Raw genomic sequence first — 21,769 nt, forward strand, 5'->3', positions numbered from 1 at the left:
AGAAATGGACAAGAATTACAGGCTAAAACATGTAAGATTTTTATACTACATGAGTTGTTAGGAATTTCAGGCAGGAATTTCAGATGAAGCACAAGAACACTTCTGCTTGAAAGTAAGTAAAACCACACTAATACGAAACATCCCAGGAAGCTTATTATTATTGCTACAGTCAGATAACAGTAGAATTTACCATTCTCAGCTGTTTTCCATACCTCTCGGTTGAAAGCTTCCGCTCCCACAGCAGGAGCAAGTCCTGAACTATCACAGATGGTTCACTATCTCACCCAGATCACCATAACAAATGATATTGACGCTGCTTAGGGTTACTTTAATATCCTGTGTAGTAAACGGCAGGTGTTCAGAACTTGTTTCATGTGTGGTTGCTCCTGTCACAGAACCAGTAATCTCCAAGAGAATGAATACCAGGCGGACAAGCAATAATTGCTTCAGCCAAATGAACTGTAATCATTTGTGTTTGCAAATTAAAATTCTGAACACAAAGGTGATTCTTTAGTGATGTAATGTAGAAATGGGAATTGTTGCGACATTTCCAGCCTATCTTTGCAAGTGTTCCTCTGCCTTATATAAACAATTCTTAGAGCTATTTGTAATTTTTCACAGAACAGCCTGCAACCAAGGAGGAAAAAATGCCTTTCTTCATGAAAAAGAATCAATAATGCATGATGGTAGTGAGCACTGTTAACATATAGTTGCTGTAGATATTACTTACTGCCTTGAAGCTGTGTAAAATAATTCTGAACGTCACTGCACTTTCTGTAATAAGAAAAAGCCATCCCTTGCTCATATTTTCCTTTCAAAAACAAAATATTTGCCAGCATATTTCAAATTTAAGTTGGAGAATTACTTTCTGTCTTGAAGTTTGTGTCAGTTTTATTTTAAATTTAATGTGCTCTGGGATAGATACGATTAATGTGAAAAGTAACTAAGATGTTAACAGCATTAAAGTCTTACTGTTCATTTTGAGGTTTCCTCCTCTTCTTCTCAGCGGCCAGGTTGACAAGTATTTTGCACAGAGAAAGTAGAACAATGAGTGCGGTAGCATACTGACTTCACAAATTCTTGTCTCATACCCTGAGGAAAGAACAAATTTTCTTTAACTTCAGAATCAGTTGTTATCTGGCAGAAATACTTATTGCCTGTCTGTCAAAACTTCCATCAGAATGTGTCACTTTGACCAGAACACTCTTTTCTTGTCAAACTATTCTGTTGAGACGATTGCAACCTAATTGCTGAAGATATCAACCAAGACAACTCTAAGAATTTTCAGACACAGGCCAGCCTAAGAAAGCTGCTTTACGAGTCTTACAATTTATTCATAAGAATGATGGTAACCAGCCAGAATATATGATTAGAGATTTCTGCCATGGTTGCATTTTTTGTACAGTACATTCCTCTCCCAAAGAATACATTGTAAGAGGCTTGGTGCCTCTAGAATTAACAAACTTACTCAGATCTTCACAGCAGAAGTTTACTGCTGGGGTAGTAATGAATCTCTAATTTATACTCTGGCTTTGTGGAACTCTTTATGTTGACACGTCCCCAGCACTGGATGTTGATACTGTCCATCTGAACAACCTACTCTAAAATACCAATGGAGTGGGGTTTCTGGACAATTAGAAATGTGTCATAAGAATTCAGACTTTATGGCGTGGAAGGTACTTCTCTAGATGTTACTAATGACTCCAGAGTTTTAATACCAATGAATTAGATTTCAAATATATATGTAATGATCTGGTTATGATTACAGGGCAGGCAGGCATACTTTTGATAACTGTAATCTGCCCAGCATTACCAATTTGCTGGAAATCACAGTATCAGACCTCTGGCAATTCTTTGCATGTTTTCTGGCTTCCCCAGCCTGTATAGTAGTAACTTCACTGCCTTTGTGAGATTAACTACACTAAATTTACTTGTGATGTGATCATACAGTTATTTGGGCTGACAGACCTAGTAAAATAATATCAGTCTTCCCAACCAATGGCAGAAACAGCATGAAGAAGGACAGCCAATATAGCTGAATCTTCCTTGGCTGCCAGAATGGTGGGAGGTAGACCACTGGCACCTGCTGCCTGTTAGAGGAAGTAGCTTTTAATTTTGAGTCAAAGAATAACAATTTACTCCAGGATCTAAAAGTGTATACTGAGACATTCTATTCAATAATGAAACTTTTGGGAGAAGTCTATTGTGTTGATTTATCTCTTCTGATAAAGGACATCTTAATACTGAATTGTATCTTTTGTTAATATTTAAAGTGAATCAAGCAACATCAGTGTGAATTTGCATTCATAATTCCTTTCTGAAAAGATAATTTGACATGCCCTCCTTTTTCACTTTGCTAGGTATTCAGCTTTAGTTGCAAAGATCATTTACTGTGCTAATGCCTTTCCCCTTCAAAACTGTCTGTGCTTGCCATGTCTCATGATGAATACCCATTTGTAAACAAAGTAGTGATTCATTATTATAGCTGAAGGGCATTGTTTTACCTGGATGTAAATTCATCATTTTTTAATGCATCGCAGCTTGATGCTTGATATCTCATCAAGCACTCTGAAAGCTTTGTTGACATAGATTGATGATCCAAACAATTAACTTAATAATGGCATCAGCAACTGGAGGTTAGTATTAACCAGAGAAAGAGCAGACCAAGTTCTTCCCTAGTATATGCCTAATATATCCAAATGAGATATGTTTGGGAGTTATTTATTGCAAACAATTTATTTGATCCCTTTTCTTCATTTTCTGAGCTAATTTTAAGAGTCTAGCTATACTGCACTAAGTACTCTGTGGACAACAAATGGAAGCATTTTTTTTAACAGGCTAGGTACTGTTACACATTATAAATAATTTTCCTTTTGCAGAGTAGTTTCAGAAAAGCTAATAATTTGTGAATATTCTGTTAGAGCTCAGCTGGAGATAGCTACTTCCCAGCTGTTAACTACTACACCTCACCTGAGACATGGTGTATGTATGGAGATGCGCTAACTACCATGTACGTACTTCTGGTTTGCTCTAATGTATAGTAACATGACATTCAGTAAAACCTTTGTTCTTTGTTGTTTTTATAACTTGTCTAACTAGAAAAGCTTTCCTGTTTTGTTCTAGCACCATCTATCTCAATGTGTATCTCTATATGACCTGGGAATCCACTGATGAATGTATGGCATAATTTATATTCAGACTGAACAAGTAATAATTGTCTTAATGAGGATCTTCTGCTATGGATTTGATGGATTCTAGAAGACTGCAACCTCAGTATTACATCCTTTGTTATCAATCTTTCTGACCACAACCTATCTGAAAACTCAGCATCTAACAGAATTCAAAGTAATAACTCTTAAAACTAGGGAACTTAGTTCTGTGGTGGTTTAACAGGGAGTCTAATGTCTTGTGCCAACTGATGTAATTGTACCTGGCAAACAGTGCATGGGAACTGCCAGTTTCAAGCTGGAGACTAACAGATGAGTAGCTTTTCTTTCTGAAGAGAGCCAGGTGCTTGGAATTAGATGTAAAGGGCTTAGGTACTGCCTTGAAGCTAAGCTTTTTCATCCTCTCTTTGATAGTAATAAATGAGAGAAATTCATGAGTCAGAGGACTATAAAAGTACCCTGGATCCAAAGATGACACCTGCCACCATCTGTCTGCCTCTTTTTTTTTTTACTTTTTTGAAGTTTTTTACACTTTTTATAGCATGGATAATTTCTACATCCTCATCACTGCCTTCCTCTACCAGAGTTTTTTAACTCAGATTTGGAACAAATTCTTCAGATATTTCACAGCAGTTGATATGTCTTTAATGGTACAGCTAGTGGTCCCATGTTAACACAAATCCTTTTCCACTTGTACATCTGGCACCACACAAAAAGTGTGAGTGCTTAGCTAAGTAATCTTCATACCTGTAAGAATTCAGGCATGACTACACACAGACAACAACTTGTATTTGCCAGGTCTGTTGCATGCATCAATGATCTTGCAGTTTTAATTTACTTGCAGAAGCAAAAAAACCTTATGTGTTAGATGTGAAGGTACTTTTCACTGCCTTAAAAACCCTGATTTTAATACAGTTATTAACAAATTAAACAAGCACTGGTAACTGTTTCTTGTATTAAGGTGCCGGGTATGCTCAATATAGGCTTGTTTTTGAGAGAGGCAAAAATCAGATTAAAGTAATTCTAAAGAAACAGACTGTTAGTGATGATACAAAATGAAAATAAAAATGATGATACTCCATATAGTATGTATTTTTTTTGCTTAAGTCTAATGCATTAAAAAAAAAAAAAGCTGAGAAACGGAGGATGGTGACCAGTAAAGACCAGGGATAAAAGAAAAGGAACTACCAGAGAGCTGCATTCAGCCAGGTAAACTGGAGGTCTAGTAGTGGACCTGAAGTATGATAAGCTGCAGGGAAAACAAGAATGCATACACAAGCTTGTATTTTAAATTAATTTTTCTGAAATCTTTCAGTTCTAGATTAAATTCTTTTCTACTGCTCATAACTTCTGAAAAGCAGTGAATCTAAGTTGAATCTGAAGAGGTAAAGGGGAACAAATCTTTATCCTCTTTTATAATCTAAGAGTAAGAATTCATTCAAGAAAACAGGCTTGAAGTTAAAAGAGAATATTTTTATGAAGCACATAATTAATGTGTTGAACTCCCCACCACAAGATAACAATGATGTGATAGCAGCAGACAGGAAAAGCATGTATTTAATGTTGTTGCACTAGACAGAATATTAAAATGTATTTTCATAGACGTAAAGCAATTAGAGAATTGCTAGTCATGTCTGATGTTTTGACAAAGCAAAAAAAGCAAGGAAATGAGAGTGAAATAATACTTTATCCCCTTATTAAAACATCACTGTTATTACAACTGTTATGCAAAACAGATCGTGCACCACAGCTCAGATTCTGAGAACTTGAACTTTTATTGTGCATCTCTTAGTTAAGATCTCTCCTTCCCTTCAACTCTACTCCTTTTCTAAGACAAATGTGTACATCTTGGATTTTATCCAGTCAGATCTACTGTGTATAGTAGTCTGGTGAAGATTTGTAAATAGTGAATGGATAAGATAAAGTGGTGTCTTTGACAGGCAAAATTAATGTGATGCATGGCCTGAAATACACAACTGTTCTAAACATCAAAAAAGTACTTTCTTCAAACATTGCTCAGATTGGATTAAACAGAAGTAGGATAGCTAAATATTTTGTTCACTAGCTAAATATTTTTTTCCACTAGCATATGCACATGAACCTTTTCCTTTAGTTTGAGGAAAATGCATAGTCCCTTTTAAAGAAGGTTAAGTGTGTACACAGGTGTGTGCCCAGCCCTCATCCAGCAGCCCAAGTACTGCCAATTGGGAAGATATGCTTTACAGCCTGTGCTGTAAAAAATCTCCTTTGTCCCTGAGATTTGTGTAGAAAACTGTAGATCATCTTAAAATGTTCTAAAGATATAGTGATGTCAAAGTCCCCCCCCAAAAAACCAAAGAAATTATCAATGCTATAACATTCTTAAGTCTGAGTATTCTAGCATTGACATTTGTAAAGAGATGTCAGGCAATGTGAAAAGTTAGTTAGTTTCAGCCTAATTGAAAAATCTTTCTTTTGATTTTTTTTAAATGGATGTGCAATTTGTTTCAACTTTGCTGGAGTATTTGATGTTGGCCACCATCAGTTCCTTTAGAATAATAGATAAATAGACTACTTATTTGGTTTGGCATACCAATTCTTGTGACAGACTAGCCTATTTTACTTCTGTAGCTTGCCTTTCTAAGAGTAGTATAGGTGGGATCATGAACTTCTCAGTAGAAGCCCATTAGGAAACCTGTCTTCATCTTGGTAGATGCTCATTAGGAAACCTACCTTCTTCATTTTATAAGTAACTAGGTCTAAACAGAGATAGATGTGTGTGTCACTTATAGATTACATATAGGTTATTTTCATACTCAGTGATTTCTATTAGCACAGAAATTGAAATTTTCAATATAGGACTACGCAGATGCAAAGCACTACATTATTTTATGCAATATATTGTTACAACTTTTAACAAGAAGTTGGAATTAAAATGTCTGCTACTAGTTTACACCGAGAACACAGAAAATACCACTAGTACAAAACATATTATGCCATTTTATAGACAGAGCTATAATGAAAACATTGCTAAAGCAGTAAGAGTTGTCAACTACTGATGAGACTCAGGAGAAATTCTTTAACAGATGTTTCCCACATCAAACAGATACTTATCCCTCTCTGATTACCATGATCTTGAGAATTCATGGCTTGATTCAATGATCAACACCTCTTCATCAGTCACATAAAAATAAAAAAAATATCTTGCAATAGGTTTTTCCTTCCACACAGCAGCTGATAAAATATATTATGGCTGTAAGTCCCTTACGGTGAAGTTGTACTACAGCATTCTTGTGCTCATGACATACTCAGGATCCTGTCAGCACATCGGTCATACACTGATGAATACACATCTCATTTGCCATTTAAAAACCTACTATCCTAACAGTGACTAGTGACTACTGTACAACAAGCTGACATTATCATGCACACTTCTTTAAAATTTCAACTGCTGTCCTCCAGATTATTTATTATTATTTACTGCAAATTTAGTTCAACAAGCTTCCCTTGACAGCTATTATTTATTATTTTTAAATGTCCCTAACATACAACACACTGAATAACATTCCATCTGGATAGCCTCTTTCTTTAGCTGGAAGTTTCATCATTAAACAATGTTTAGACACCTATCAAGTACAGATATCAAACTCTTTCTAGAGGAGGAAGTCATCACCTAAAGAAAAAGCTTTAGCAGGTTATACCCTGACTGCAAACAGCAAGAAAACAAGCCTGGAAATATGGAGGGTCAAATGAACACTGTTTGAACACAACAGCCAGTTCTATTTGTTTCATCTTCTTTAATTTACAGAAATCTTCAAACCTAGGTCACACTAATAATATTTTTGTATCTATAACATACACTTCATTCGTAAAATAACTTGCTCAGTTCACAGAACATACATCGTACACGTAACACCAGTGTACAGTGAACTACACTCATTCTTACACACAGAATACCTTGAAATGAGCTGTAGCAAACAGACACTGAAAAGAAATTCTTGCCAAGGCAATGTGAGAGGTCCTTGATTTTCCACATAATTAGAAAGTTTTAGAATTATGTTGTAGCTTTTTGTCACATTTTATACTTTTTCAGTTTTCACTGATTTTCATAAGGAAAATAACACAGCTCAATGTAAGTGTTCTACTGCTTTTCATTTCCTTTAATATTTATCCTGGTAGTATGAATAATAACTCAGGTACCTGGAATGGCATGATTTATTTTTGCTATATGGCCCATGCTATAGTTTCTTGTGAATGGGATGAAAGTAACCGGCATCTTGGGCCAAGACAAATTACTTCTTAAATAGAAATAAGATCTTTACAATAATTATTTTTAATTCAATTAAAGTCTTTTGTTACTTTTCATAGGTGAGTCAGGAGTAACAATTCAATTGAAAATTGAATTTTTCAGCATAGATGTGGCATAAAAAAACCAAACCTCTTGATTATCAATAAATATTTTTTTTATAGTAAGTAATCTCTTTTAGTCTGGAACACAAGAGAGAGCAAAGCACTGAATAATCAGATAAATCCAGCTAAACTGTTTTTTATAATTACATCCTGGGCAACAGTGAAATTGAACATCTGAACTTAGCCCAGCAGCTTAAAACATACACTTCAAAAAACATCACCTTGCCTATCTCTTGCACATAAATCATAGAGTACCACCTTGCCTGTGCAGCCCTTACTTTCTCAATTGCTAAAAATTGCTGGCATCATTAACTGACTTCACATTACGCTATTTCTCTTTCTGCCGAACCTGTCATCACCTCATTTTCTCCTGCATCCCCTGGTTTGACAGATGCACTTGCAGTAATACTTTTCCAGTTTTTGACTTATTCAGATTCTGCTATATTGCCAGCTTCCTCCTGAGAGCGCTGCTGGATCAGGAGCCTGCTTCCTGTGCTTGCACATAGAACTGAAGCAGAGTTCCAAGCACCACAAGAACTGCAATCTTGTGTCCTACAGTTAGGCTGCTTATTTCCAACTTAACACATGCTGTGCAGATTTATCCATGATCCAACAGAAACAAATGACTTTTCCAAAGGAAATTCATGCAGCCCACATTACTGTGGTCTAGACATCTCTGTCTCATTGACAGGGACAGGGAACACGCCTTACCTATACACAGTCCACACAGAACATTGAAGTGCATTCATCGCTTCCGGAAAATCAAGCAGGTTTTTATTCTGTGTTGTTTGCATGTGCCTGATTTTTAGAGCTGGTGATTATAGCTATTCTTTTGGGTACTTTACAAGACCATGTATAAAATTGGCATGTAACAAATAATGAGTTTCATTTTTCTTTTAAAAATAACTTTTAAACAGGAAACTATAGTGGTGATTGCAGCATGGATAGATTGATATGGAGCCCTATCAAAATCATGCAACTGCTGATACAACATTATTTCAGTAGGGAATTTAAGGAGAATTAATCAAAAACCACCCCACTTTTCTAGAAAATCTTATAATCAAATAAGTTTTGTGACATTGTTAGATCACACACCATTTTGTTTAAAAGCTACTCATAAAAATGTGAAGTAAATTAATCCACCTAAAAAATCTAAAAAAGTAGTCACCAGTATCAAGTTGGGGTGCCTGTAGAGGGGTCTGTCAAATGCTAGTCAGCTTTTTTAACTTCAGTACTTACTATAATTACAATTACTGTACTGATAAAAGGTATACTGATATTGAAGGGAAAATGTGCAGACTTTGTGTCTGAAGAGTACTGTAGTTCACTCTTTTGCTCAAGTAAGAACCAAACCACACTGTTTTTACTATCTTACCCTTTACCCCTGCTATAAAGGAAACCCTGTATCTCATGTAGCTGTTACTTCTCTCAAGCTGCTGAGTGTTTAATTGCAACACAAACAGTGTTTGTATGTGTGGCTCATACAAAGCATGCGCAACCGCAACCCATAAAATAACCCAAACATGGCTTCAGACAAAGAGAAACCGTTCTCACAAATTACTCTTATCTTCTTAATATTTGTCTTTATTTTTAGTCTGCTTTTATTTCTAGCCCAGCTAGGATCCTAGAGTTATTTCTGTGTAATATCTGCCAATTCAATTAATGGTCTGTCTCCTCCCTCTTCCAGATCATTAATGAAGATGTTAAATAAAACCAGTTCTAACACTAATCCCAGGGTGCCTTGGCAGACATTTCTCCTCACAACATAATTCATCATACCCTTTGTTTGGAGATTGCTTGGATGATACAGCTGATGTAAAAGAATGCCGCCCACCTGCTTGGCTATGTTATCCACAGGGAACATATTACACCAATTACAAGAAAACTTCACTGACTTTATTTGCTTCTTGCTGCAATCCAGAAAATGAAGAGGGTTGAAAAGGTTCTAGAGAGGAGCTCTAAACTTTTTGATACCTGAGAGACAGTTCAGCAACCAGATCACTGGGAATGCTCTTCCTAGAAGCACATTTCTACTTTTTGAAAAGAAGACCTGATAAATTAACAGAGATAGAGATGCAAAATCTCAGGTTAAAGAAAAAAAAAAAGAAGGCTCAAACCCATCAATTCCTAAAAGAAAGCAACCTATTTGATGAAAGTGCTCCCAAACCAGAGTATATCAAGCTGAAAATCAGCTTCCTCTGAATCTTTGATAGCAAAATCTATTTACCTGAAGTTAAGCTGTATTTAAATTACTTTGTACTTTGTACTTCTACTGATGGAGAATTCTCTGGATAATTTTGCACCCCAGATAATGATCTATGTAATGTTGTTACATGGTATCACCAACTTAGTGGTGGTTTTTTTAGTGGTTGAAACTCCTGGCGTAATCTCCTTACTCCTTACTGGCAAATCAGCATACAGATGGTCAAAGCAAGGTCTTTCCCCCTTTGAATAAATAATAAAAATAAGACATTATGTGGTCATTGTGAGTTTCAACAGTTTTTATTCTATTTGTATAAATAGTTTATATAAGCTCTATAGTGGAAGCTTCCCACTATTACAAAAAGATACCAGGGGCCCTACATTTTAAAACAGCAGTCAGCTTAAACCCAAGATTACTGCAGCTGGTATTCTTAATGGGTAATTTCATGATTCAGATATTATTCATGTTGTTTGTGGATATAAATGGCTTTATTTTATGAAGTTCTTTCAGTTTTCTTCATCAGATTCTATATAGTATTAACCAACATTAATCTTTCCCTAGTTACTCCAGTGTCTAAAACCTTTTACAGTGATGACACTTTTATTCACTGATTTATACAGCCTCTTTTTTTTTTTTTTTTTTTTTAATCAGATCTGACTTAAGATGGGCAGTAGAACAGTCTACAACTACTTATCGACAACCCTCTTTTGTCTGTGATGGGCCACACTCTAAATAAAAAAAAATCTCACCATTATCACCATAAATCTGCATGATGAAACTAAAGTTGAAGGCTGAAATATAGTAGAGAGAGTTCAAAATACCTGAAAGCAAAAGGAATAAATCATTCATAGTATTGCAGTGTTGCCAACACTTACACTGAAAAAGTGCATCCTAAAGCAAGGTTTTGTCCTTTTTGAACTTTCTGGTACTCCTGTCAAACCTTTGTCTCCTCATGTTCTATCAGGTTATACTCTGCCAAAGCAACCTTCTCTCCACTTCACAAATCACAGGAAAATTTTGCACAGAAGCCCACCTCTTACTGCTGTAGCAGTTTAATCAGCAACTGTTTTTGACAGTCCCCTGACAACAGCTCTTAGATACAGTATTTCATTATCAGGAGGGGAAAAAATAAATAAAGCATGAGTTGGCAGCATGTGCAGAATACAATTTGGAATTTGTTTGAGTAACAAAGAATTTCACACAGTATTCAAAACCACAGCAAGAGCAATATGGCGGATGAAGAGTGTAGATCTTAGACTCACGGGAAACAAGCAGATTGGAAGAAACCTCTGCTCAGCTAGTCCCACTCAAAGCAAGGCAATATTCAAAGTGAGATCAGGTTCCATAGGGTTTTTACCCCAAGAGGACTCTGGTAGGGTGGAGATTTCATATGCACTCTGGACAACCTACTCCTGGTTCTTAACCTCTTTTCATGAATTTACCTTTTTTTTTTTTTTAATATATATAGAAAAAGATGTCCATTCCTGAATGCATTGCGTTGCCTCTTGTCCTTTTGCTGTGAGCCTCTGAGAAGAGCCTCTGCATCCTTAACAAATTTCCTTTTTCTTAAGCAGGTGAAGACAGAAATCAGAGAAGTGTAGAAAGCCTTGCCTTTCTCTTCTGCTAAGCAAACACTACTTTCTCAGCTTCTTGCCATCCAGCTTGTTCTCCAGCCTCCTAAACATGTTGGTGGAGCTCGGCTGGACTCACTTTAGTTTGTCAACGTCTTCCTGTGCTGAGAAATCCAAAGCTACACACTGGAGTCTAGGTGTGGTTTCCTATGATATAACAAAGCAGAACCCAGCACCTCCCGTGACGTAACTAAGCAGAACCCAGGGCTTCCTGTGGTATAACTTAGCAGAACGCACGGCTCCCCGTGACACGATTAAGCAGAACGCACGGCTCCCGGTGCCGTTCTCCCGCGTGGCCACACGGGCGCGCTGCCGGCTCGCGTTCCCCGTGCCCGCGGGCCGCCTGCAGACCCATCCTGCCGCGCTGCTTCGCCGCCACCCAAAGCCCCGCCGAGCACTTGTCGCAGGGGTTATTCTACCCCAGTAGCTGCACTTTGAAAAAGAGGCATTCTCTCGCCTCTGTACAAGCCCAGAGTTCTTTGTTTCTGACTTTCCTCACGTCTACAAAATACACTGCATCTATTCACTCTGAAACCCAGCAAATCATTTACCAATTCTGCTCTTTGAGGTCTACATTTGTTTTTTTTTTTTTTTTTTTTTTTTTCTTCTAACCCCTTGAGAGGAAAAAAAAAAAAAAAAAAAAAGAAATCTTGGCTGGTCCTCCTCTGCTTTCCTGTCTTGAAAGCCAGGAATGAAATGAAAACCTCAGCTGCAGTAATGATATGCTGCTTCCTTCCAGCCAGGAGGAAAAATCTTTCTCAAATCTCCACAAGGACAGGCAGAAATTCATAAAGAGCTAAAGCTTTTTATCCTACATCAAAACTCTCTCTAGCCTTTACCAAACTCAGCAAGATCTATCCTTTCCTTCCAAATTGTTACCCTTGACTAAGGCTCAAGAATAAAGTAGTGATTGTAAGCTCTTTGGGACAGTCAGGAAGATAGACATCACTTTTGGGTAAAATGAGTACCTTGGAAGACAAAAATAGAAATAAAGTTCATAAAATGGGACATTCACATTACTTTCATTAGCCAATTTGAGTTCTGTTTTGCATTCTTTCTTGCTGATAGGGTTGCAAGTAATAAATATATGTATGGAAGGCATCCAGTTTTGTTTAATTCACTGGCATTGTCTGAGGAGCAATGAATCATGTCAGAGATTTAAAGGGATTACTGACAGAGAAGAGTGTAACCTTTCTTCCAATACAGCAGCTGTTCTGAAAAATTTCCATAATAACAGTTGCTTTTAATTATATAAAGAATTGCAAAGCCTTTTTAGCTTCATATCAATAATGCAGCTTTGATTCCAAAGTTGCTAAAGAGATAATCCTCGGCCTTTTTTGTCAGGGCCAGTTTGTGAATAGCAATGATTTAAATCCCAATGTCATCTTTTTTTTTTCTAAGGAAGGAAAGAATAGTCTTTATTTCCTTGGAACTTGGACTGAAAAATTACAAACAATGCTTGGAAAACATTATTCTCATAAGAGTCCTTCAAGAAATGCTACTGATGCCTAAACAGACAGATGTAAAATAAAAGTATCAGAAGTATGGAATAGATATGAGAAGAAAAAAAAATTCTAAAATATCTAGTCAAACATTACTGATAAGAATAAATCATAAATCTCTATATCTAGAATTGGCGTGTTTTACTAAAGAAGGATTATTTTTAGTAATTTTCAGGGCCCTTCCAAGTCAGTAAAAATTGCATTTCTTTATCTTCCACTCTTCCTGCTTCTCTCTGTGATTAAGTACTGGCCTCTGACTGCTTAATGCTTATTCATTCCTCATTTTCTGGGCAGATCACTAGTTTGTGAACGTAATTAGAGACCCCTGCTATCCCTTCTAAGCCTTGAATCTTCAGGCTAATTAAAATGGAGTGCTGCACATATACACACAGCTGATAAAGGCTTATAGCAAGGTACTAGGAGTCATTCTATTTGTGTCACAAAAAAAGTAAAAACTCATTGCAACTGCTAGGACAGAGCAACATTTTTGCTATGGTCCTCTTTTGTGGTTTAAGAATGGTATCCTCCAATCAAGTCTTCTCACTGAGACATTCCAAACCATGTACTACTCCCTTGCTTCTCCTTTCCCTCCCCTCCCACTCTGCAGAGAGCTGGAGAGGAGAACTGGAGGCACAAAAGGCAAAGATCATGCAGTGACTGAGATAACAATTTACTGGAAACAGTAATGAGATAAGAAAACAAACAGTAACAGCAACAATATTAAAAGCAAAAGTGTACAAGAGAGAAAGGGATTCACATGCAAAAATGCTCACCGTGGGGCTCAACCTGACCGAAGCCATGTCACCCCAACCACTCTCTCTGACTTGGCACTGGCACCATGCTTATGTGAGCAGTAGGAGCCCTTCTCCCTGGAAGAGTCCTTTTCCCTCACCCCTGTCGATGACCTGAGGTGGTACAGAACAACCTGTGGGTCCCAGCCATGCCCCCTCCCAGCTACTGCAAAAATTAACCCTGTCCTGGCCAGAATCAGGACACTTTCATTGTATTTTGCCCAGCAAATACCATTTATTTTGTTCTTAGAACTTCATAAATCTTCTAATACTATCTATGCTTTTGAACGAATATTATCTTAATATTTTCCAGTACAGCATTAAAGTATAACATTTAAAGTTGAAGAAAATATGGTAAATTCTTCATCAAGATCACATTCTCCTAATTCCTCTTGTTTTTCCTTGAGGTGTTAATCTTTAACGTAAAACTTCCAGGATAAGTGAATATACCTCAAAGCAGTGCACATATAAATACAATATAGACAAGAAGGCTACAAAGAATTTTTCTGCCTCTCTCCAGGCACCATATTTCTCCTTTCATCTGTTTTAGTATGTAGATAGCCTAGAGGCGCTGCTAGACACTTTATCTTAAAGATCTTCAAGACTTTACCATTTGTATAAACTACTGCATAATTTAAATGTTTTCATTTCTCCTCCAGACAAGTTTAGTAACTTTTACTTAATTTGGGAGGAGCCAAAATCCATCAGCAAAACAAGGAAAACTACTGGCCCTGAACTGTGTCTCAAGATACAGTCAAGTTATGAGCAGTGTTCATAAATGGCCAAGAAGGATGTCTGTACTTACCCCATGAATATCCAGCTTCAGTAAGATCTGCTGTCCCCATCCTGAGGCAGTTGCACTTTGCTGTCATATTGTTTCTTCAAATAAAGTTAAACTATGACTGTAAATTAGATTATGCCGTTCTGAATGGGTACAGGCATCTCTGCTGACTGATTCGAATATCTAAAAGCAGAGTGTGTACCTGGAAAGGGAATAAGAACTTTTAAGGAGTTATAGTTTTCAGTACAAACTTATAAAGTACCTTTTTATTTTTTTCAAGTATCTTCCAAACATTTTATTTCTGAATTTAAGTACGGTCTAAGTCAGTTCTACTCCAATACTAATCTATAATTTAAGAATTGCAAAGGATCTTTTCTCCTTTGGGTATAATATTTTGAGAAAAAGATTCAGGAAAGAAATTTGAAATTCATCATTTTGTACTACAGTGAATATTTCTGAACAAATTAATATAATTTTCGATCTTTCTTTTTTTCCAGTTTTGCTTTCTAACACAAAAAACCCTCACTTAACTAAACTCCCAGCTTCACATCAACAGTGAACTTGCTGAGGAGACATTCTAATCTTTCTGCCAAGTCTTTTCCTAAGAAGCTAAGTTTCTGCTGTAGCCAATTATCTCCACCTAGAATGTGCTCATAAATCAAGACTTGATACCAGTTTCTTTATACCTCATATGTAGATAGAATTGTTTAACTATCTCTACATATCTTGTGTTTGGAGTATGCTCCAAGACATGTAGTTTCTTGTAATGTTTACATGGTCAACTCAAACAAAAACATGGTGAGGAGTGTTGTCTCACTTGGGAGTGGTCTCCGCAATTCCTTCTCCTGCTGGCTTAAAATAGTCACACAAGCAGGAACATATCTAGGTTCAAAGCACTCCATATGATTTGAAGCAGCATGTGGACTCGATCTTGTGTCACCAAAGGAACTGCCATTTTCACTGGGTTACTAGATACTCTGATGGAGAAAAGAAGAGGAATCTTTCAGTAAAAAATTACAATTAAAAAAAAAAAAGGTAGATGGATACTGAATACTTGAGAACATAACTTATTAATGACACCATTGTGACACAGATTCACTTCCAACAAGCCAAAATTAAATTCATAATCTCTAAAGCCCCTGTCACTATTAATTGCAAAATCACAGCTGTAGATCAGAATATTCTTCCAGAGGTAATTCTACTACAAAACATAAAGTTTGAGGTGGCTATGTTCAGCAGTCATATGTTGAAAATTATATTTGATAATTCCAAGCTAATCTAAATGACCTTGGTGATAGCCATAGCTCTAGTGAAACACAAAGTATGTTATGCAAAGAAAAAGCATTCTGATAAGGGGAATGGCTCAGAAAGGTGTCTTTTCTAGTCTACTGCATACTTTCTCAGGAAAGCTCTACGATCAATTTTCTCCACTTCCCAGGGGAAGGATGCACCACTGATTGGATTGCTACAGCAGCTTAAAGAAGCTGCCACATTCTCTTTTTTGAAAAAACTGCTTTGCTTGGATTTCTAACCAAAGCAGCTGTTTCACTGCTATGAGTCCAGACTGCAGAGAAGCATCTAGGAAACTCCATTGGCACTTCCAGACAGTACCTGGCTCAGCACACAACTGCATCATGTTCTCTGACATAACTCTCCCCTTACACTGCATAAGGGAAACAGGGTGACTGCTTGAACGTTCGCAGCAGGGTATCCAATAGAAGGAACTACCATTGTTCCCTGTGTGGCTAATGGAGAGAGAGACCTAATGAGGCCCCTGCTCTAAATCACTGCCTGGTGAGGTGCCTACCTATTCCCACTGATTACATAGAGAATTCAGAGTTTCCAACACCTTAGGTATATAGTATACTTGATGGACCTCAATTATTACTGAATTTTAGGGAGTGTGAACAGCTTGCCTGTCTCTTTTTAATCCTGACTCCTTCTTGTGGATTTAATCCTTTGGTCTGAGCAGCAGAAAACTTCAAATTAAAGAGAGATTATTTCCACTTCCTCACCCCACTCCCCCCCTACCTGAGCAAAGTCCAAGAAATTAACACAGTATGAAGGTCTCTTTGGAAAGAAGTAGGGTCTTCGGTGTTTGAAAGCAATCTGTATCTAATTCCTGATTGAAAATAGCCAAACTACTCTGCTGAAAACGAACATGTCAAACTAGCCAAGGTTTTCAAAGGTGTTGCATTTTTCATCTCTAGGGAAATCAAGGATTGCTATAGAGATAAAAAGCTATCTTTTCTAAAAGAGTGGTATCTTGTTTACAGCCAACCAGTCACTGAGAGGTGAACTATCATACTCTTAATCACTACGCAGGGAAATTCTGGTAATATTGTGACAATATTGAAAAAACAGTAATTTTTAAAAATAGAGTTGCACACATAATTAAGCAGTTTAGGGTTTTTTGCATTCTCTGTCTGTCTAGTTCTAAAGCATGTCCTCATTGGAAACTTCGAGTACAATATGTACTTGTATAAGTATTTTTCTTTCTTCTTTAGTATATGAGTTGGAACCCTAAGAATATGCTTATCTGTGACTAGCTTTCAATAGGTAGAAATTAGGAGAGAACTATTAAATCTCAACTATCCCTTTTACCTCCAAACCATTAATCCATTAATTACTCCATTTTGAACACATACTCCATGTTCAGTGAGAATGGTATGTAAGTTGTAGCATTTTAGTATGGCTGCAACAATGAAATAAATGCAAGAAACTCTCATACTAAAGCTGTTATTCACAACTTGGTTAAATATTTTTATATTGATACTTCACTGCAGTTTCCAAAGAACCTCCTTGATCTCTGTCTTTACAATAACTGCAGCTGTAAAAACAAAGCCACAATAGTATGGGCCTTTTTGTAAAAGAAAGCAAGACCTCTCTACCAATAAAAGAATCCAAACACTCAGGGCATTATTTATTTTCAGATAACTGACAAAAAATAATTTAACTTAAATATGTGTTCGTATCAACTATTGCATGACCCTCAAAAATCACTGACAGATCAGGAATTTATAACCAGAACGCATTCCCTGGACAGTGACTATTTGGATTAATTGCATTAAGAGACTTAATTTTGAAGGATTTGGGAATGTTTTTACAAGGTTTAGGAAGGATTTCATTGGGATTACATGATGAGCAATTCTGAGTGTGCTTAACTGTTCATATTAACTCTCTAGGCAACCATGAAACAGATCAGTCATATACTGATTATTAATTCTTATCCAAGATTTTGTCACCATAAAGGGCACACCTTTGCAGTTCAGTGTACACTTCAACCAGCCAGTAGGAAAAAAACCCCTATGCCTCAGCAAGGATCTCAGTGCTGATGTTCTTCGGACTGCTGGATTTGAACAGGGTGCGCTTGTACTCTGCATATTTCTCTTCTCTTGTGTTGCCTTCAGAAAAATGTAATTTTACAATTTGATCTAAAATTATATTTGTTGGTCTATATTTAAATTGATCTATATTTGCTGTATGATAATATTCCTTGCCAACTCCATTTTCAAAACTCTAATAATTGCAAATTCAACATAGGTATTTAAATTGAGCACCAATGTCCTAAGATTAAGATATTAATTCAAGGGAGAAAATATGCATAAACTAAAAAGTTTTAGCAGTTGGATGTCGGTAGCTCTACTTGCACAAATTAGCTACATCAATTTTATGCCAAATGTCCTGTTACATGAACTGGGACAACAAGGCAGAGAATCAGGGCTTCTATACAAATTCTGGAAATCTGAATAAAAAAAGAATTGCATCCTTTTCATAATTCTGAGAAGCCTGAAGTTTTAGAAAGAAATGTATTTTTCTGGTTTAAATTTTTTTCTCTAATGAGATCACAACTGCAGTAATATACAAAAAACATGAGTGTCCAATTCTAAGCACACTGTTCTGTTTTATGCTGCTATCTGAAGATAAATATGCAAATGCACAAACAAATCAAGAAATGATGCCTGCAAACACCACTGGGAAAAACAGCAGCAGGAGCTGTGCACAGAGCTCCAAGAACGGGGGACAAATTTATGAACATATGTAGATTTATTCAATTTTTGTTTTAAAAATAGATTTTACCTTTCACTGCAGATAACGTGTCTTACTTGCTGTATCAATTATTGTACAGTAGAATAATCTGATTTTGTCAATGCAAAGGCAGACAGGAAGTAAAAAAATGTTGTACTTGAGTGAGATTTATTTGCTTGTTTGTTTTCTGAAATTTGCACTTTTAATTACCTGTGGGAGAGATTCTTGTGGATATTGGATTTTTCAAAATCAAAATAAGGTGTGAACAACTATTGATGGAATTAACTGCCAAGAAATGTTAAATTCTAATACAGAACTCTGAAAGAAATTTAACGAAGTTTTTAATTTTTTATGTTTAAAACTTGCCTTGTAGCCTGGGAACTTCAGTGTTGAAACTGAATGGCAGCAACTGAGATTTCCTGACTCAAGGAAATACTTCCACAAAACCAGCTAAGACTATTCTATTTGGAATGCTGTAAAACGCAGTAATATATTTCTCAGTTGGCTACGCTATTAGATCACTAAAAAACTGTATCAGCAATAATATTGCCCAACAACTGTACTTAATTCGGCTGCTATCATTTAGGTACTTCTACCTAAACCCCATCCTGACTTAGAGTTCAGCACTGGTCATTTGCTTCAGAATATAGAACAGTCAGACTGGTATATTGTAGGAGCCTGGGGGTGGGTCGGTCGGGACCGGGCATAGACCGACGGCGACGAGAGATCTCTGAAGTCAGATCTTGGAACACGCGGTTTATTGCAAAGGGCGTGGGTACAGGGGCACTGCTTAGAGCTGCAGCTGGCAGCTCTGAGCAGGCCCAAGAGAGCAAAAGAGCAAGCGAGTAAGTAAAGAGAGAGAGAGAGAGAGAGAGAGAGAGAGAGCGTGCGAGGAATGAGAGTGAAGAAGAAGAAGAAGTGATGAAGTCCTGGTTACAATACAATAAATCATCTTCTGTACTGAATATTCTAATTGTCACTAACCAATTTAATACAAGATACAAATCCTATAGCATTTACATACAGCCTATAAGAGTTCTTATATTACCATAGAGTGTTACATCTTAACTCCTAAAAACTACTCTTTGGACCCCTTCTGCTGAGCTAGTAGGGTCTGCTCTGACCCTTGGACCTGCCTGCAAGCAGAGGGTATTGTTCAATCAAGAGGGGATTACCTTCAGTCGGCCACACCATTGTTTTCCAGTTGTTCAGTAACTAAGACTCATTTCGATGTCACCTACAGTTTTCATATTCCCAAAATCTTTTGTCAGGCGATCATATTTATAAGGCTTTCCTGTTTCATCTTCCCCAACAGTATATTACAGTGCTATTACCTCTCTTCCCTTTGTTGCAAATATATTATTAAATGTTTTTATTAAAGCAAAGAAACTCCCAAACGTTTGTCGACCACCAAACACTTTAATATGAATCTCACCAACAACGGATTGTACATACCTGGAATTCAACTCCAATGGAATAAAAGTGCATGAAAAAGGTGAGTTAATGCAGAGTCTCTGGTTAACATTCATGTACATAAGTGGAAAAATGGTTAGAGAACCTAATTAATGGTTACTATTGGAACTTCTGATTCTGCAGAATTAGACTTGGAATTGAAACCCCAATCTGCTGTTACACACTGCACAAACCATCTACTGAAAAATATCCAGCTATGAAATCCCTTATTATGAAAAACATTTTATTTGACTGCTGTTGGGGAAGATGAAACAGGAAAGCCTTATAAATATGATTGCCTGACAACTGCCAAGTGACAGTAACAATTGTTTATACTTTGAAGGTACTTAGATACGAATATAGAAACCTGAGTTATGTGTCAATTTCTAATTGCTTGAAAGAACAGTAAGGCAGAATTCTAGAGCAGAAGAAAAATCACTTTCACATGCCATTTTTGAACACTTCTGATTTCTGACTGGTGAGCTTAATTCTCTGGCTAAAAATTGCTTTATTGTCTTGATACTAAAAGATCACAGCAAAAAACACCACTAAGAAAAAGAAAAAAGGCATTTGCAGCAAGGGTAGTACACCCTATCTTCAGCAAAAAATGTGAATTATATTTTACTTCAGCAATCATTTAGCCTGCTTTATCCACTTCCCTTCATGTAAAAAAAATATTATTCTTTTACAAAAAACACATATTGATTGAACCCAGATAGAAGAGTGGATGTGGGCTGTGTATATAAGAAATAACATTGAGAGTTTTCAACCAGTGTATTGCCTCACAAGCTGGCCCTTAGGAAATAATGTCCAGTGCTCTACTTTGCAACGCAATTTCCCTCAATTTTCTTAGAGCTCGTGGACTTATTATGCCTGTTCGTACTTCAAATGTGGCAGGGAAAGGAGCATTTTACTTCTGTAAACCTAGACTTACTGCAAAAACCTGTTAAATACCTGTGGGAGACAGAGGAGTAGAAACCCCTGCAATTAAAGGAGGCTTTGATTTACAACCCTGGAAGAGACTAGGTCTGGCTTAATTGACAAAAGGATTACAAGCTTGTATTCCTATAGTTATAAGTTAAATTGTACACTGGGTGTTTTGGTGGAGGGTTTTAAAATATAATAGTGTGATTTTATACAGTTTAAGTTAAGAATGTAGATGGTATAATAGAGACATCTGTGTGTACGTGACATGAGAAGTTATTGGTCAAGACGCAGCTGCATTGCAGTGAGCAGTGCCACAGGTGATAGGTCATAAATCCAAAACAAAGTGTCGTTTTAAGTGTCTATTGGATTAGAAAGTTATAAATTAAGATGTAACCCTAAATCTTGTGACTAGTCGCCATTACTCGGAGGTGTTGTAAAATCTCACGCCTCGGCTGATGCGTTTGTTATTTTAAACAATAAATTCGTGTAATTGCATAGTCCCATCCCTTAAAGTTATTTTCCTCCGACACGTGAAAGCGCGGAAACGGACAAATACCGACTTTTTAAAAGCTGAAACTAATTTCTAATTGCGGATTAAGTTTTGAAAGAAGACGCATTTGCGAGTGTTTTAGACAATAACAGGGAGCTACCAGGAGCCCAGAGACTCTCATGGTAGCCCCGTTATTGTCCAAAACGACGGCCAGCAGCTACCACAGAGCAGAGCACACACAGCAGCAGCGTGCCGGCCGTGTGGGGCGGGGCCCGCGCGGCAGCACCGCCCTCAGGCGCGCGGGACATTCGAAGGGCGGGCGGAGGCGGCGCGGGGCGCTCGCGGCCATGGTGGAGGGCCCGGGCTGCGCGCTCTGCGCCGAGCGCCTGCGGGCGCGCCTGCGCCGG

The 21,769-nt window shown here is 37.2% G+C and overlaps 1 protein-coding gene across 1 annotated transcript in view; it reads left to right on the forward strand.

Annotated features, from left to right (window-relative positions):
* Positions 1 to 10,995: 10,995 nt before the first annotated feature.
* Positions 10,996 to 21,769, forward strand: part of NEIL3 (nei like DNA glycosylase 3) — a 32,233-nt gene continuing 21,459 nt past the window's right edge. Inside the window, exon 1 of the mRNA XM_042014876.1 lies at positions 10,996 to 11,131. Within this exon, the coding sequence (XP_041870810.1) occupies positions 10,996 to 11,131 (136 nt within the window). The remainder of the gene's footprint in view (positions 11,132 to 21,769) is intronic.

Source organism: Corvus kubaryi, unplaced genomic scaffold (assembly GCF_017639235.1).
Source record: "Corvus kubaryi isolate FWS band 111438036 unplaced genomic scaffold, C.kubaryi_AGA036_p1.0 split3-131, whole genome shotgun sequence".
NCBI classification, from domain to species: Eukaryota; Metazoa; Chordata; class Aves; order Passeriformes; family Corvidae; genus Corvus; species Corvus kubaryi.